We start from the raw sequence: 16,794 nt of genomic DNA, 5'->3' as shown, positions 1-16,794 counted from the left end.
GAGATGGGTGGAATGGGACAATTCATCGCATCCGTTTCATCGTAGAACGTTTCAGCACAGCAATGAATCATCCCATTCCAATTCCAAACTAGGGCTTAACTCACACCTGCTGATCTTGGTAGAGGTCAGAGGATTAGGCTTTGTGTCCTTCCTCCCAACTGGATTGGCCTCCGATCCCATCTGTGAGGATAGATTACATGGACCGTACTGTAGCTCTGGTGGCAGCTTCTGCCCCTAGGTCCTGAGATTTCTGCCAGCAACTACAAAGGTGCTAGATTGCAAATACGGAGAAGAAAGGGAGTGTATAATTTTGGGGTGTGGGAGGGGGATAGTGCAGAATTATTGGGGGTGGGGGTGCTGGTGGGCATTGCCCCCCAAATGCTGAAATTGGACAATTCATTGCAGCCAGTTCATCATGCTGAAACAGCCACAATGAATCGTCCTAGACCCGGAGAAGGGTGCCTCAGCTATCACTCATCTACACTTAATAGCCAACTTAAGGTCCATGTTAGCTTGAGTTTCAGAGAGAGATTCAGTCTGTAGCCCTAGTCAGGACCTGTTGCTACAATGACTAAATGACACATTTCATACCTAAATAAATCCTGAGGTTGCTTTTATTGGATTTTAATTGACTATTTGAATAAATTTGTTCTCCTGGACATCCAGAGGCTTGTGTTCCACTTTGTGCTTTTGTTTTTCAATTTTGTCTGTGGTCCTTCTTCTTTGCTTGGGTTTGCTACAATTACTATGTAAGAGGATACAAAAACCTTGAGTAATGGTAAATAAGGCTCATGATACTATAGCCCAGGAAGGTTAAAGTAGGTCTAACTTGCTAATTTTCTTTCCTTAAGTCCCTCCAGACCAGTCCAGACACACGAGTTGTTCCTTCTTACCAATGTGTGAAGACTGAGAACTAACTGTGATGTCATATCATACCCTGTGCATCTCCCAGCACTCAGTATTTATTCTACCAAAGCAGCAGGTCACACAAAACTAATTCTGCAAGAACTAAATTGTCCACAATTCCAGACAACCTTCTGCAACTGAACAACCCTGCGTTTTCTATTTTTTCTAAGTAGGCTTTCAACCTTAAACCATCTCTGCTCTACACCATTGATACATTTTAATGCACTTGGTTGGGTCCTGGTCTGGTCTGGAGAGACTTCCTGGTTATTTCTATACCTTTGCCCTGACAAGGTCAGCAAGGTGTTACCTTTTCTTTGCTACCTGTTGCTAAGCTCTGTTCCTATTGGTTTCTCTTTTGCACCCCTCCCCCTGCCTTGTGAGCTCCTCCTCTCTGTCCCTTTGTTCAGAGTCACTTGTGCTTTGGCCTGTAACAACAACTCAAGGTTGAAACATCCTTGATTATAGGACTGTCTATTCACCGTGCATAAGCATCTGACCTCACATAAGAACAGCCTTACTGGGTCCATCAAGCCCAGTAGCCCGTTCTCATGGTGGCCAATCCAGGTCACTAGTACCTGGCCAAAACCCAAGGAGTAGCAAGATTCCATGCAGAATCCTAAATAATAGCAAGGTTCTGGAATCCCAAAGAGTAGCAACATTCCATGCTACCAATCCAGGGCAAGCAGTGGCTTCCCCCATTGTTTTAATAACAGACTATGGCCTTTTCCTCCAGAAATTTATCCAAACCTTTTCTTAAAACCAGCTACGCTATCCGCTCTTACCACATCCTCTGGCAATATATTCCAGAGCTTAACTATTCTCTGAGTGAAAAAATGTTTCCTCCCGTTTGTTTTAAAAGCCTTTCCCTGTAACTTCATTGGATGTCCCCTAGTCTTTGTAATTTTTCATAGAGTGGAAAATCGATTCACTCGCACCCATTCTACTCCACTCAAGATTTTGTAAACTTTAATCATATCTCCCCTCAGCCATCTCTTTTCCAAGCTGAAGAGCCCTCTTCATTTTAGTCTTTCCTCATACGAGAGGTGTTCCATCTCCTTTACCATCTTGGTCGCTCTTCTTTGAACCTTTTCTAGTGCCGCTATATCTTTCTTGAGATAAGAAGACCAGAATTGAATGCAATACTCCAGGTGAGGTCGCACCATAGAGCGATACAGTGGCATTATAACATTCTTAGTCTTGTTAACCATCCCTTTTAAAATATTTCCTAGCATCTTGTTTGCTTTTTTTGGCTTACTCCATACACAGGGCAGAAGGTTTCATCGTATTGTCTACAATGACAACCAGATCCCTTTCTTGGGTGCTAACCCCCCTGCATTTCTTCCCTGGCATCTGGAATGAAAGATTAGGCTTCTTATCTCTGCTAATCTTACTTCTTGTAAATCTCCTCTGGAGGCTGAACTAGAGGGTTGTATGTCTGGTAGCTTCTGCTGCACGGTTACTAAAACTTGATTCCTCCCCTTTGGGCTTCCTGTCTGGGAGTTTCCTGTCATGCTTAGTTAGTAGAAAAGCCAGGTAGATCTATGACAACAAGAAACAGAAGAAAAGAAAGAGAGAGCGCGGGAACAACCGCTACCAGTCAATTCTGCTCAATAAATTATTACACTAAAAACTATGATCAAAAAAGGCCAACTGTAATCAAACACATAATGTAAACATTATAAAACTGCAAAACAAAGGAAATTTATGGAATGTAGACACAGCCTGAAAATCAGAAGGGGCCCCCCTCCCCCCCTCGGGAACCCCCACCAACCCTTAAACCTTACAAAGGGACTACGCATGTAGTTCTTGGTGAGGCTGGTCAAAGACAGAAATCCAGCTTACCAGTTACTGAAGAGGTGACCTGCGAATTGGACAAAACAGATGGGCGGGAGTTCAGCCTCTAGAGGAGATTTACAAGAAGGAAGATTAGCAGAGGTAAGAAACCTAATCTTTCATTCTTGTACAATCCCTCTGGAGGCTGAACTTGAGGGATGTATCAAAGCAGTCCCAAATCTCAGGCGGGGGCTCAATGAGCCCGCTGCGAGAACAGAAGTGCCAAAGGCTGTATCACCCTTAGCCGCCACATCAAGCATGTAAAACCTGGAAAAGGTATGAAGGGAAGCCTACGTGGCCGCCTAACAAACATCCTCAGGCGAGACCGCATGAGATTCAGCCCTCAAGGAAGCCATTCCTCTGGTAGAGTGAACCTCCACCCCAAGGGGAGGCTTCTTCCCCACCGCCACATAGGCCGTGGAAATGACCGCACGTATCCAACATGAAATGGTAGCTTTGGAAGCAGGTCAACCCTGACATGCAGGGCCCGCCAGGATAAACTGATGGTCCGACAGACAGAAGTTGTTAGTGACCTCTAGGTATCTCAAAATGAGATGCCGTACATCCAGAGACCTCAAAACATGGTCCTGAGAACTGGAACCTGAAGGAACAAAGGCTGGCAAAAGAACTTCCTGAATGATGTGGAAAGTGGAAACCACTTCTGGAAGAGAAGTAGGCACAGTGCTCAAAATCACCGCAGACTCCGTGATGCGAAGAAAATGATCTCTGCATGACAAAGCCTGAAGCTCTGACACTCGCCTTGCTGATGTGACTGCCACCAGGAAGACAGTCTTAATGGTAAGATCATACAGAGAAATCCCATGCAGGGGTTCATAGGGCGCACGAGTCAGGTTCCATGACAGGCAAGGCAGTCACAAGGGAGGCCTCAGCCTCCCAGCCCCCCTCAAGAACCGGACAACATCCGGGTGAGAAGCCACAGGACCCCTGAACGAAGAGGGCCCTAAACAGGAGAGTCCCAAAATCTGAACACGTAGAGAAGAGACTGTCAGACCCTTCCTGAGGCCAGCCTGCAGGAAGTCCAGAACATGAGCCACCAATGGTACCAAAGGGTCCACCTGACCCCCCGCACATCAAGCCTAAAAACACCTCCAGGCTTTTGCGTAGGCCAATACAGTCGATTACCGCTTGCTCTGCAGGAGCGTGGCGATAAACCTCAGAGGAATAACCCCTGGCCATCATGGCTGCCCGCCAGGCCAAAAGACCAAAGCGGTCCAGATCTTAAAGTGCAATTGGCCCCTGCCTGAGCAACCTCCGATGGCAAGGAAGACACAGACCTCTCTCCGAGGTCTCACAAGGTCTGCATACCAAGGTCCCCTGGCCCAGTCCAGAGCCACAAGGATCACCAGACCTGGCCCTATCATAGGCAATGGGGGAAAGACATAAAGAAGTTTCCTTTCAGGCTAAGGCTGAACCAGAGCATCGAGTCCTTCGCTGCCAACCTCCCATCATCGGCTGAAAAATCTGTTCTGAAAATACACCGTCAGATTGAAGGTAGAACCATTCTCCAATGTCCAGAGTCTGACGACTGAGAAAGTCTGTCTGAACGTTGTATATGCCAGCCACATGAGCCGCGGACAAGGCCAACAGATATCGTTTTGCCCAAACAAGAGTAACTGAGCCTCCAAGCCCAGCAGGGGACTCCTTGTACCCCCCTGACAGTTGACATAGGCAACAGCCATTGCATTGTCCGAGAACACACAGACAGCCTTCTGGCAGAGACACCCTTAAAATCTCAGTAGAGCTAAATGGATCGCTCGCAGCTCCAGTCGATTGATGGACCATCTGCTCTCCTGCGCCATCCAGTAGCCCTGGACCAGGACCGCCATGCAAACTGCATCCCGGCCGGAGAGACTCGTGTCCATGATTAGGATCACCCAGTCCAAGACCTGCAGAGGGACCCCTTTGTTCAGAGTGACTGGGTTCAACCACTACAACATACTGCTGCACGCCGCTGCCAACCAGGCAGCTTCACCCCCAGCACCTCTTTCTGGGGATTCCACCGCATCAAAAGGGTGTTTATGAACAACTTGAAAAACTGAAGGTGGACAAAGCGATGGGACCAGACGGGATCCATCCCAGGATACTAAGGGAGCTCAGAGAGGTTCTGGCGAGTCCTATTAAAGACTTGTTCAACAAATCTCTGGAGACGGGAGTGATTCCTGGGGATTGGAGGAGAGCGGATGTGGTCCCTATTCATAAAAGTGGTCACAGGGATGAAGCAGGAAACTACAGGCCGTTGAGCCTCACTTCAGTTGTTGGAAAAATAATGGAAGTGTTGCTGAAAGAAAGGATAGTGTATTTCCTTGAATCTAATGGGTTACAAGATCCGAGGCAACATGGCTTTACAAAAGGTAAATCGTGCCAAACGAACCTGATTGAATTTTTTGATTGGGTGACCAGAGAGCTGGATCGAGGACATATGCTAGATGTAATTTACTTGGATTTCAGCAAAACCTTTGATACAGTTCCTCATAAGAGGCTGTTGAACAAACTTGAAGGGCTGAAGTTAGGACCCAAAGTGGTGAACTGGGTCAGAAACTGGCTGTCGGACAGACGCCAGAGGGTGGTGGTTAATGGAAGTCGCTCGAAGGAAGGAAAGGTGACTAGTGGAGTCCCTCAGGGTTCGGTGCTGGGGCCAATCCTGTTCAATATGTATGTAAGTGACATTGCTGAAGGGTTAGAAGGAAAAGTGTGCCTTTTTGCAGATGATACCAAGATTTGTAACAGAGTAGACACCGAAGAGGGAGTGGAAAATATGAAAAAGGATCTGCAAAAGTTAGAGGAATAGCCTAATGCCTGGCAACTAAAATTCAATGCAAAGAAATGCAGAGTAATGCATTTGGGGATTAATAATAGGAAGGAACCGTATATGCTGGGAGGAGAGAAGCTGATATGCACGGACGGGGAGAGGGACCTTGGGGTGATAGTGTCCGAAGATCTAAAGGCGAAAAAACAGTGTGACAAGGCAGTGGCTGCTGCCAGAAGGATTCTGGGCTGTATAAAGAGAGGCGTAGTCAGTAGAAGGAAGAAGGTGTTGATGCCCCTGTACAGGTCATTGGTGAGGCCCCACTTGGAGTATTGTGTTCAGTTTTGGAGACCGTATCTGGCGAAAGACGTAAGAAGACGAGGCGGTCCAGAGGAAGGCGACGAAAATGATAGGAGGCTTGCGCCAGAAGACATATGAGGAGAGACTGGAAGCCCTGAATATGTATACCCTAGAGGAAAGGAGAGACAGGGGAGATATGATTCAGAAGTTCAAATACTTAAAGGGTATTAACGTAGAACAAAATCTTTTCCAGAGAAAGGAAAATGGTAAAACCAGAGGACATAATTTGAGGTTGAGGGGTGGTAGATTCAGGGGTAATGATAGGAAATTCTACTTTACGGAGAGGGTGGTGGATGCCTGGAATGCGCTCCCGAGAGAGGTGGTGGAGAGTAAAACTGTGACTGAGTTCAAAGAAGCGTGGGATGAACACAGAAGATTTAGAATCAGAAAATAATATTAAAGATTGAACTAGGCCAGTTACTGGGCAGACTTGTACGGTCTGTGTCTGTGCATGGCCGTTTAGAGGAGGATGGGCAGGGGAGGGCTTCAATGGCTGGGAGGGTGTAGATGGGCTGGAGTAAGTCTTAACAGAGATTTCGGCAGTTGGAACCCAAGCACAGTACCGGGTAAAGCTTTGGATTCTCGCCCAGAAATAGCTAAGAAGAAAAAAAAAAAAAAAAACAGCCCTGTGCCCACAAGGGAGCTCTGATCAGCCAGTCGTGGAGGTACGGATGCACGAGCACACCCAGAGATCACAAAAGGGCAGCCACCACCACCATGATCTTGGTAAAAGATCTGGGCGCCGATGCCAAACTGAAAGGGAGCACCGTTAACTGGAAAGGCCTCCTGAGAACATGAAACCTCAGGAACCTCCGATGATCTGGGAAAATTTGGATGTGGAGATATGCTTCCATGAGATTCAAGGAAGCCAAAAGCTCCCCGGGTACCACTGCTATGACAGAATGCACCGTTTCCATCCAGAAACGCAGAACTCGCAAGAATGTATTCACTGCTTTCAGGTCCAGAATTGGTCTGCAATCATCAGAGTCCTTCTTTGGCACGAAGAAGTAAATCGAGTTAATTCCGAAGCCCAAGTAATCCCATGGGACTGGCTCTATGGCTGCCAGAACCAGCAACTGGCACACCGTAGTGTGCATATTGCTGGCCCTGTCCGGATTTCCTTCTGGAGAGGACAGAAAGAAGTCTGCCAGCGGCCGGAAGGACTGCAGTCGAAGACCATCCCTGAGTATCTCTAGGACTCACTGGTCCGAGGTTATCTTTAGCCATTCTGGAAGGAAGGCCAAAAGCCACACCCCGATTCAGGGGCGGGGGGCCTCACCAGAGACCTGGCATCATAATTTTCTCTTGGAGGGACAGGTCAAGAGTTGGAAGGCTGCTGGTGCACTGCACCTTCAAAGCGAGGTCTGTAGGATGTTCCAAAACACTGTCCCGCCGCAGGGGCTCCTGCGTAGTGTGAGGTTCTCCAGAAGGGACGATAATTTGGCCATCCCTTCCCCCTGGTCAGGTGAGGTATAGAGCCAGGAAGCGCATTAGGCTTAAGGTCCTGCCCATTTGTCATCAGGTCATCCAAACCCTGGCCAAACAAGAGCAAACCTTTAAAAGGCAATTTGCTCAGCATAGCCTTGGATGAAGAATCACCCGACCATTGCAGAAACTGAATAAGCTCCCAGCTTAGCAAAAACTTTCAAAATATCATAGAGTGCGTCTGCAAAATAATTCACTTCAGAAACCAGGAAGTCGAGATCCTGAAGGACAACCTCCTCAGGATCCTGACGAAGTTTAGTATGACATGCCCAGGCCACAAAGGAAGTGGCCGCTGCAGCTCGCACTCCTGTCACAGCGGAATCAAAAGACGCTTCATGACAAAATCTAGTCTTCGGTCCTGGACATCCTTCAGGACAACCCCTCCATTCGAGGGCAAAGAGGTACGTTTAGCGACCTGAACCACCGCTAAATTCACCCTCAGCAGGACTAGGCGCTTGGAAAATTCCAATGCCATGGTATACAATTTATCCATGGCTTGGACATCCTTCAGGACAACCCCTCCATTCGAGGGCAAAGAGGTACGTTTAGCGACCTGAACCACCGCTAAATTCACCCTCAGCAGGACTAGGCGCTTGGAAAATTCCAATGCCATGGTATACAATTTATCCATGGCACTAGCGCACTTCAGGGGACCCTCCGGGGCCTCCCAAACTTCCAAGAGCATTTCCACGTGATCCGGAAATGCAACAGAAAGCAGGGGCTTAGAACTCATGACGGAATACTCCACCTGATCTGTTGAGTGTGAATCAAGTTTCAATGTCCGCAGGGATTCAGAGATAAGATCAGGAAGGCAAATGAACTTAAAGAGCCTGTGCACTGTCTTGATCCTCTCCCAGATCATGGAAATCAGTGTTCTGGGAATCCTCGAGATCCGCTAGGCTAGTCACGTCAGAGGAGCCCACCGAAGAGCCGTGTGACAGCAACGGCATAGAAATTGACGCAGGCACCGAGGCAATAGCGGGAAATTGCTGCTGGCTTTCAGGCGGACAAGCGAGGGAGCAGACTGACATGCTGGAATCCAAAGGCTGAACAGACTGCCGCACTGGAATCTGAGAGGGAGACACAGGCATAGCCCGCTTTCTCATGAAAGCCTGATACATCATATCCACAAATTCTGGCGGAAAATAGTCCCTGGCAGCCAGAGTCAATCTGCGGGACTCAGATTTGGAATACTTTGAAGACTTATGAGATTTTCCCCCGGAACTGTGCTTGCATTTCGCAAAAGCGCACTCCTCACCCAATTTTGGCATCCCGGACACTGGAATCGCGTCTCCGGTGGAATCGGATGAAAGCAGGGCCTCTCCGGAGGATAGTGGTTCATGCTCCTCGAGGGCCGCGGGGTACAGAATACACGGCTGCGAAACTGCAAGCCATCCGCCACATTTACAGCATGAATCCATGTCATTCTGTCCTGAGGTGGCCATCTGTGAAGTTTGGAGCACAAATGAAGTTTCTAAGTCCAAAAAATATAGTTTTAAAAACTTTAAAGAAAATCTAAGATGGCCGCCATAGGTGCTGATTTTGTCTGAAAAACTCCCATTAAAAACGCAGGGAACAGCGAAAAAAGGTGATTTTACAGGTGGGGTAGGGGACCAGGGCATGCAGGAAAACCACCCAAAACCCCGATTTCAGCACCCCCCAAAGTCACCAGAACTCTGTGACTCACAGACATCACAGAGACTTGTGCTGCAATGAAAATCTATGGCAGCCTGCAATACACAATACAAGCAAGGAGCTGATTAAATTGGATTTTTCAGGTCTTCTGACTGCCTCACCTTCCCTGTCACCACAGATCATGACCACCAGGACCCCTCATGGAAATTAGGGAAGACACACAGTCCGGTTCCGATCCCGGTGTAACTCCACAGAACTGCAGCAGCCTGCGCTCTACCCCTTTGCGGATGAACCAGGGGAGAGATGGCTCCCAATCCCAGAGACCAAATCCAATCTGCAGGCTGTCTAGAGTGCTTACTGCAGTTTAAGCTTACAGAGCATCTTCCAGAAGCAGACAAAATTTAAAAAGTCTGCGATCTCTCGCCAAAGGATCACTCCCACATAGTTGATCTGCAACACGTGGGCAAACCCGTGAAACAAATCAAATAAAGACTAGGAATTGAAAACAAATCACAAGCAGAAGAGACTGATTTCACCCATGCAGTGAGGCTGCAGGAACAAACTGAGCATGACAGGAAGCTCCCAGGCAGAAAGCCTAAAGGGGAGGGAACAAGTTTTATTAGCCCTGCAGCTGAAGCTACAAAGGATACAAGATCCCGCAAGTTCAGCCTCCAGAAGGATTGTACAAGAACAACTTTTTTTTTGCAAAAAGAGGCAGTATATGCAGTGGGAGACATTGCTGAGTATAAGAAATATTGAGTATAAAAAACGTCTCAAAGATAAATACTGCTTACTGCTTTCTCTATACATTTGAACTATAAGAGATGTCTGTTATACCGATTCTTCACTCAAACAAGTAGTGAGGTTACTGTCACCTTTTTACCCCCCCTGGTCTAAACCGGTGGGTTTCTATATAAGATAAGGAATTTTTCATAATAAATTAAATGGTAAGGTGGGGGCAGAGCCGGTGATGTGATCAGAAGCTTGTGAATTTTGGGAACTTTGCAAGATTGTTCCGATTTGAAACCCAGGTTTGGGTAGATTGCTCTACTTTATGAGGCTTCATTATCCCCCCTAGAGATTAAATATTGAAAAACTCAAAAAAAATTGAAACACATCAAAATGTATCTCTCACCACTTTTTTGCGTTCAGCACTGGATTTTTTATATTTTATATTAGTTACTATTTACCACATGGTTATGAATTTTTTTGACTGTTACACACAACAAACCTACATTGGTACCATATCCGGTCTATACTTCAGTGCTGGGTACTGTACATAAGAACATAAGAATAACCTTACTGGGTCAGACCAATGGTCCATCTTCACAGTGGCCAATCCAGGTCAAAAGTACCTGGCAAAAGCCCAAATAGTAGCAACATTTCATGCAACTGATCCCAGGGAAAGCAGTGGCTTCCCCCAGGGGTGGTGCTGGATAAGTAATTCTTATTATACCTGAGAAGGACACAATATCTTAACTGGGTTGGAAAATATTTCAAATTTAAACTTTTCATTTTCTGGCTGGACCTAGAAGAAAGCACAAAACAGACTGAGTTTTAAAATTTATCTCTACAGGGTGTAGTATGTCCTTATAAGAAAATCACAGGAAAAACATTCATGCCAAAAAATTAGCATGGGTTTCTTAATGCCTAAGCTTGGAAAGGAAGGAGAAATTAGGTTCTTACCTGCTAATTTTCTTTCTTTTAGACTCTCCAAACCGGTACAGACTTCACTGATGGGTAATAGCTCACCATGACCAGCAGGTGGAGACTGAGACCAAACTTTTGGTTATAATACTTAATAGCTGTCCCTCCCACTATCTAACAGTCTGCCGAATAGCCAAGCAGAACTAAAATAGCTAATTAGAAACCGTAACAACACTCCTAACAGGAGTAACAACTAATAAACAGGAATGCTGTTGGAAAATGCATAGAACAGGCCCCTTCAGTAAAATGTCCCCACAGCTTGCTTCTTTGATCTCCTCAGCCCTAGAAAAATACTAGAACCTGCAGAAAAAGCAAAATCTTCACACGAAAAAACACGCAAAAACAAATGACAACAGACAGGGTGGGGTGTTGAACTGATCTGGAGAGTCTAAAAGAAAGAAAATTATCAGGTAAGAACCTAATTTCTCCTTCTTTGTCACCTCTCCAGACCTGTACAGACTTCAATGATGGGACGTACCAAAGCAGTACCCATCAAGTGTGGGACCTCCAAAGGACTGACACCAGAACACGCTCACTGAACACCACATCCTGATATGGCTGAACGTCCACACGGTAATGCATCTCACAAGAAGTAATAGCCACCAAAAAGACCACTTTAAGAGTAAGGTCCTTCAACAAGCAGGAACCTAAGGGCTCAAAAGGAGGGCGCACAAGCACAGATAGGACCAGATTAAGATCCTAAGACGGAACCGAAGGCCACACTGGAGGCCGAAGCAATTTGGCCGCCCTCAAAAAATGAACCACGTCAGGCAGAGATGTTAAGTGCCAACCCTGCAGCAACCTGCAAAAAGCAGACAAGGCCACAAGCTGAACCCAGAGAGAAACCAGGCCACTGTCCAGGCTATCCTGCAAGAACTCCAAGATATTAGGCAAAGAGGTGCAAAAGGAAACCACTCCACATGCAGCACACCACTCCTCAAATACACACATGTAGATAAGCCCTGGAAGTGGAAAGTCTCGGTGACTCCAAGAGACTGGAGATCACTTTATCTGAATAACCTTTCTTACCGAGGCGTTCCCACTCAAGAGCCAAGCGGTAAGACAAGAGACCCGGATCGAACATTGGAATGGAACCCGGAGTCAGAAGGTCGGGCAAGAGGGGCAGCGTAAGAGGATCTGCTGCGAGATGACAAACCAGATCCATGTACCACGGGCGCCGGGGTCAATCTGGGGCACCAGAATCACGCGGCTTGGGTGCTGAGCAATGTGAAGAAGAGCTCTGCTCACCATCGGCCACAGAGGAAACACGAACAGAATGTCCGCTGTTGGCCAAGGATGTACCAGAGCATCCAGCCCCTCAGTCTGAACATCCCTGCACCGACTGAAGAACTGGGGCACCTTAGCGTTCACACTTGTGGCCATCAGATCCATGACCGGCTGACCCCAAGTCTGCACAATCAACCCTAAGGCTGTTGGACCAAGACACCACTCTCCGAGATCCAGCACATGCTGACTGAGGAAGTCCACCTGAATATTTTCCACTCCTGCTATGTGGGAAGCCGAGATGTCCAGAAGATGCAACTCTGCTATGAGCAGAGCTGCCTCCTGCATCACCAGATGACTCTTGGTTCCCCCCTGATGATTGACATAGGCCACCCCCGTGGCATTGTCCGAGAGAAACCGAACAGACTTGCCCGTCAACAAGGTCTGGAACGCTAGCAATGCCAGCCAGATGGCTCTGGTTTCTAGAACACTGATCAACCAAGACGCCTCCTTCAGAGACCAACTGCCCTGAGCCAAGCGACCGAGACACTGAGCTCTCCAACCGAGGAGACTGGCGTCCATGAGAATAATTGTCCACTGGGGCTGATCCAAGCTCACTCCCTAAACCAGATTGGAAGACTGTAGCCACCAATGGACACTGCAACGAACCAACCCCCAAAGAGGAACAGGAGAGTCCAGATCATGCACCTGGGGTGATCACTGCTGTAGCACAGCATGCTGAAGCGTGTGAGCTTGGGCACACCGAACCACATCCAGGGAAGCTGCCATCGACCCCAGAACCTGGAGAAAACCCTGAGCTCGAGGACATTGGGAAGCCATCACAAGGTAAATCTGGGACTGCAACGACCACATGTGCCTCCGGTAGGAAGACCTTCCCCAAGCCAGTGTCGAAAAGAACCCCAAGATACTCCAGGCACTGAGATGGGGCCAACCGGCTCTTGGACGGACAGATTGACTACCCATTCCAGCGACTGTAGGAACTCCACAACCCAAGCCATAACCCAGGTGCTCTCCTGAAAAGACTGTTCAGATAAACCAGTAGTCCAGATAGGGGTGAACCGGAATGCCCTCCTTGCACAAGACCACCACCACAACCACCATAATCTTGGTGAACATCCGAAGAGCAGTGGCCACACCAAAGGGAAGCACGCAAAACTTATATTGCCCGCCCAAGATCGCAAAGCGAAGTAACCACTGATGGGAGGCCTGAATTGGAACATGCAAGTAGGTCTCCGTCAGATCAAGAGAGGTCAGAAATTCCCCTGGCTGAACCGCCAGAATGACAAATCATAGGGTCTTCATTCAAAAAGATGGAACTCGCAGAGCCCTGTTGACCCCTTCAGATCCAAGATGGGCCGAAAAGTCCTCTCTTTCTTGGGCACCACAAAGTAAATTGAATACCAACCGGTGCCCCACTCTGATGGAGGAACGGGCACTACCACTATGAGATCTAACAAACTTTGAAGCGTCTGGCGAAAAGCTTACTTCTTCCATGCCGCCTGACAAGGAGAAGCGAGAAAGTGATTTGGCAACGAGCGGGAAAACAAGGACAAAACAGGGGAAACAAAACCACAACCTCAAAAGCACAGAACAAAAGTGGAATTGTCCCAATCAGAATGGTGAACAACAAACAGTGTCTTTCAACTCAACTGATAAATCCAAATGCCTTTATTCATCCAAAATTCATAAAATGACTCTGCAACTTGACATGCACATATTTCGGCCCAAATGGCCTGCCTCAGGAGTCTACAAGTGCATACATAAGCATAAATACATTAATAACATACATGGTATACATATAAAACATATATTTAAAAAACAGCAAAGAATAAAAACTATATATAAAAACATTATAAATGGAACAAAAGAATACATCTGACGTCAAATATTTGATCAAAGCATAGTCATAACAATTCATCATGCAAAGCAAATATAAAGAAATCCATCACACGAAACAAATATTAAAACATTAAGAATTATAGTTAACAATTTATATGAATGCCCAATATATCGTATATTACTGCTAAGAATTATGTTTTTGTTAATAAGTAAATAAACACTTTTTGTGCACCTATAAAAGTTGTGACTATAAAAAATATGTCTATGAAAAATAAAAACAATAAATAATGTGCTGTTTGTTTGACGATATAAATATAAAATCAATTGAAACATATCAAAATACAAAAATATGTTAAAAACAGAAATAAAACCTTAAAAAATCAATAAACAATAAAAATTTTCATGTGAAGTAAATTAATGACTTGAATAAAAACAATAGGCCATTTGATAAGACTGTAGGAGAACATTATTAAAAATGAAATTGAGGTTGAGGGGTGGTAGACTCAAAAAGCACAGTTACTTACCATAACAGGTGTTATCCAGGGACAGCAGGCAGATATTCTTGACTGATGGGTGACGGCACCGACGGAGCCCCGGTACAGACAATTTTAGAGTGATTGCACTCTAAGAACTTAGAAAGTTCTAGCTAGGCCGCACCGCGCGTGCGCGAGTGCCTTCCCGCCCGACGGAAGCGCGCGGTCCCCAATTAAGATAAGCCAGCTAAGAAGCCAACCCGGGGAGGTGGGTGGGACGCAAGAATATCTGCCTGCTGTCCCTGGATAACACCTGTTACGGTAAGTAACTGTGCTTTATCCCAGGACAAGCAGGCAGCATATTCTTGACTGATGGGTGACCTCCAAGCTAACAAAAAGAGGGATGGAGGGAAGGTTGGCTATTAGGAAAATAGATTTTGTAAAACAGATTGGCCGAAGTGTCCATCCCGTCTGGAGAATGAATCCAGACAATAGTGAGATGTAAAAGTATGAACTGAGGACCAAGTAGCAGCCTTGCAGATTTCCTCAATTAAAGTGGAGCGGAGGAAAGCTACAGACGCTGCCATAGCTCTAACTTTGTGGCCCGTGACAGAACCTTCCAGTGTCAGGTCCGACTGAGCATAACAGAATGAAACGCACGCAGCAAGCCAATTGGATAAAGTGCGTTTAGAAACAGGATGACCCATCTTGTTAGGGTCAAAAGACAAAAAAAGTTGAGGAGATGATCTGTGGGGCTTAGTGCGTTTGAGATAGTAAGCCAAAGCACGTTTACAGTCCAAAGTATGCAAAGCCTGTTCACCTGGATGAGAATGAGGCTTTGGGAAAAAAACAGGTAAGACAATGGACTGGTTAAGGTGAAATTCAGACACAACCTTAAGGAGAAACTTTGGATAGGTACGCAGAACCACCTTATCATGGTGAAAAACAGTGAAAGGTGGATCTGCCACCAATGCATGTAACTCACTGACCCTCCTGGCAGAGGTGAGAGCAATAAGGAAGAGCACTTTCCAAGTGAGAAATTTGAACTGTACTGTGGCCAAAGGTTCAAAAGGAGGCTTCATTAAGGCAGAAAGAACTACATTGAGATCCCAGACCACAGGAGGGGGCTTGAGAGGTGGTTTTACGTTGAACAGGCCCCGCATGAATCTTGAAACCAAAGGATGGGCCGAAAGAGGTTTTCCATGAATTGGCTCATGAAAAGCAGCAATGGCACTGAGATGAACTCTGATCGAGGTAGATTTAAGACCAGAATCAGACAAGGAAAGAAGATAGTCCAACACCAGCTCCACTGCCAGAGACGTGGGATGATGTTGATGTAAGAGGCACCAGGAAGAAAATCGAGTCCACTTCTGCTGATAACATTGAAGGGTGGTCGGTTTCCTGGAAGCATCAATGATTGAACGGAGAGGCTGAGAAAGAAGAGAATGAGCCGCAGTTAGCCCGAGAGATACCAAGCTGTCAGGTGTAGAGACTGCAAGTTGGGATGTAGTAGGGACTGCTGATGCTGAGTAAGCAGAGAAGGAAACAGTGGAAGAAGTATGGGCTCCCTGGTACTGAGTTGAAGTAGAAGGGAAAACCAGTGTTGCCTTGGCCACCGTGGAGCGATGAGAATCATGGTGGTCTGTTCTCTCCTGAGCTTGAACAGTGTCCGCAGCATGAGAGGGAGAGGAGGAAATGCATATAGGAAGAGATTGGTCCAATCTAGGAGAAATGTATCGGGTGCCAGACGGTGAGGGGAGTAAAGTCTGGAGCAAAACAGGGGCAATTGATGATTGTGAGGAGCTGCAAAAAGGTCCACCTGAGGAGTGCCCCATTGATTGAAAATGGACTGGAAAGTCATGGGATCGAGAGTCCATTCGTGAGGTTGGAGAATTCTGCTCAGATTGTCTGCTAAGGAATTCTGCTCCCCTTGAATGTAAACAGCTTTCAGGAATAAATGCCGAGCTGTCGCCCAAGACCAGATCCGTTGGGCTTCCTGACACAACAGGCGAGAGCCCGTTCCACCCTGTTTGTTGATGTAGTACATGGCCACTTGATTGTTTGTGCAAATGAGTAGTACTTGAGGAAAGAGGAGATGTTGGAATGCCTTTAGGGCGTAAAACATCGCTCGGAGCTCCAGGAAATTGATGTGATGTTTCTTTTCCTGGGCAGTCCAAAACCCCTGAGTTTGGAATTCGTTCAAGTGAGCTCCCCAGGCATAGGGGGAGGAATCTGTGGTGATGACTAGTTGATGAGAAGGTAGATGGAACAGTAGACCTCTGGATAGATTTGCAGATGTCAACCACCAGCATAGCGACTGTCGAAGAGACGATGTCACAGATATGTGTTATGAGCAAGGATCTGTCGCTTGTGACCATTGAGTCGCTAGGGTCCATTGTGGAGTGCGCAGGTGAAGACGTGCAAAGGGGGTGACATGCACCGTCGATGCCATATGCCCCAAGAGCACCATCATGTGATTTGCCGAGATGGTTACCTATTAAGACACCTGTAGACAAAGTTGAAGGATGGTCTGAAGGCGGTTGG

The 16,794-nt window shown here is 46.7% G+C and overlaps 1 protein-coding gene across 1 annotated transcript in view; it reads right to left on the bottom strand.

The window, feature by feature from the left end:
* The window catches only part of LOC117364262 (phospholipase B1, membrane-associated-like), a 296,571-nt gene that overhangs the window by 6,891 nt on the left and 272,886 nt on the right, over positions 1-16,794 (bottom strand). The window contains exon 16 of the mRNA XM_033953278.1: positions 10,443-10,514. Within this exon, the coding sequence (XP_033809169.1) occupies positions 10,443-10,514 (72 nt within the window). The remainder of the gene's footprint in view (positions 1-10,442; positions 10,515-16,794) is intronic.

This window comes from Geotrypetes seraphini, chromosome 7 (assembly GCF_902459505.1).
Source record: "Geotrypetes seraphini chromosome 7, aGeoSer1.1, whole genome shotgun sequence".
In the NCBI taxonomy this organism is placed as follows: Eukaryota; Metazoa; Chordata; class Amphibia; order Gymnophiona; family Dermophiidae; genus Geotrypetes; species Geotrypetes seraphini.
The sequence above is the reverse complement of the archived record's forward strand: the minus strand, read 5'-3'. Positions and strand labels throughout refer to the sequence as shown.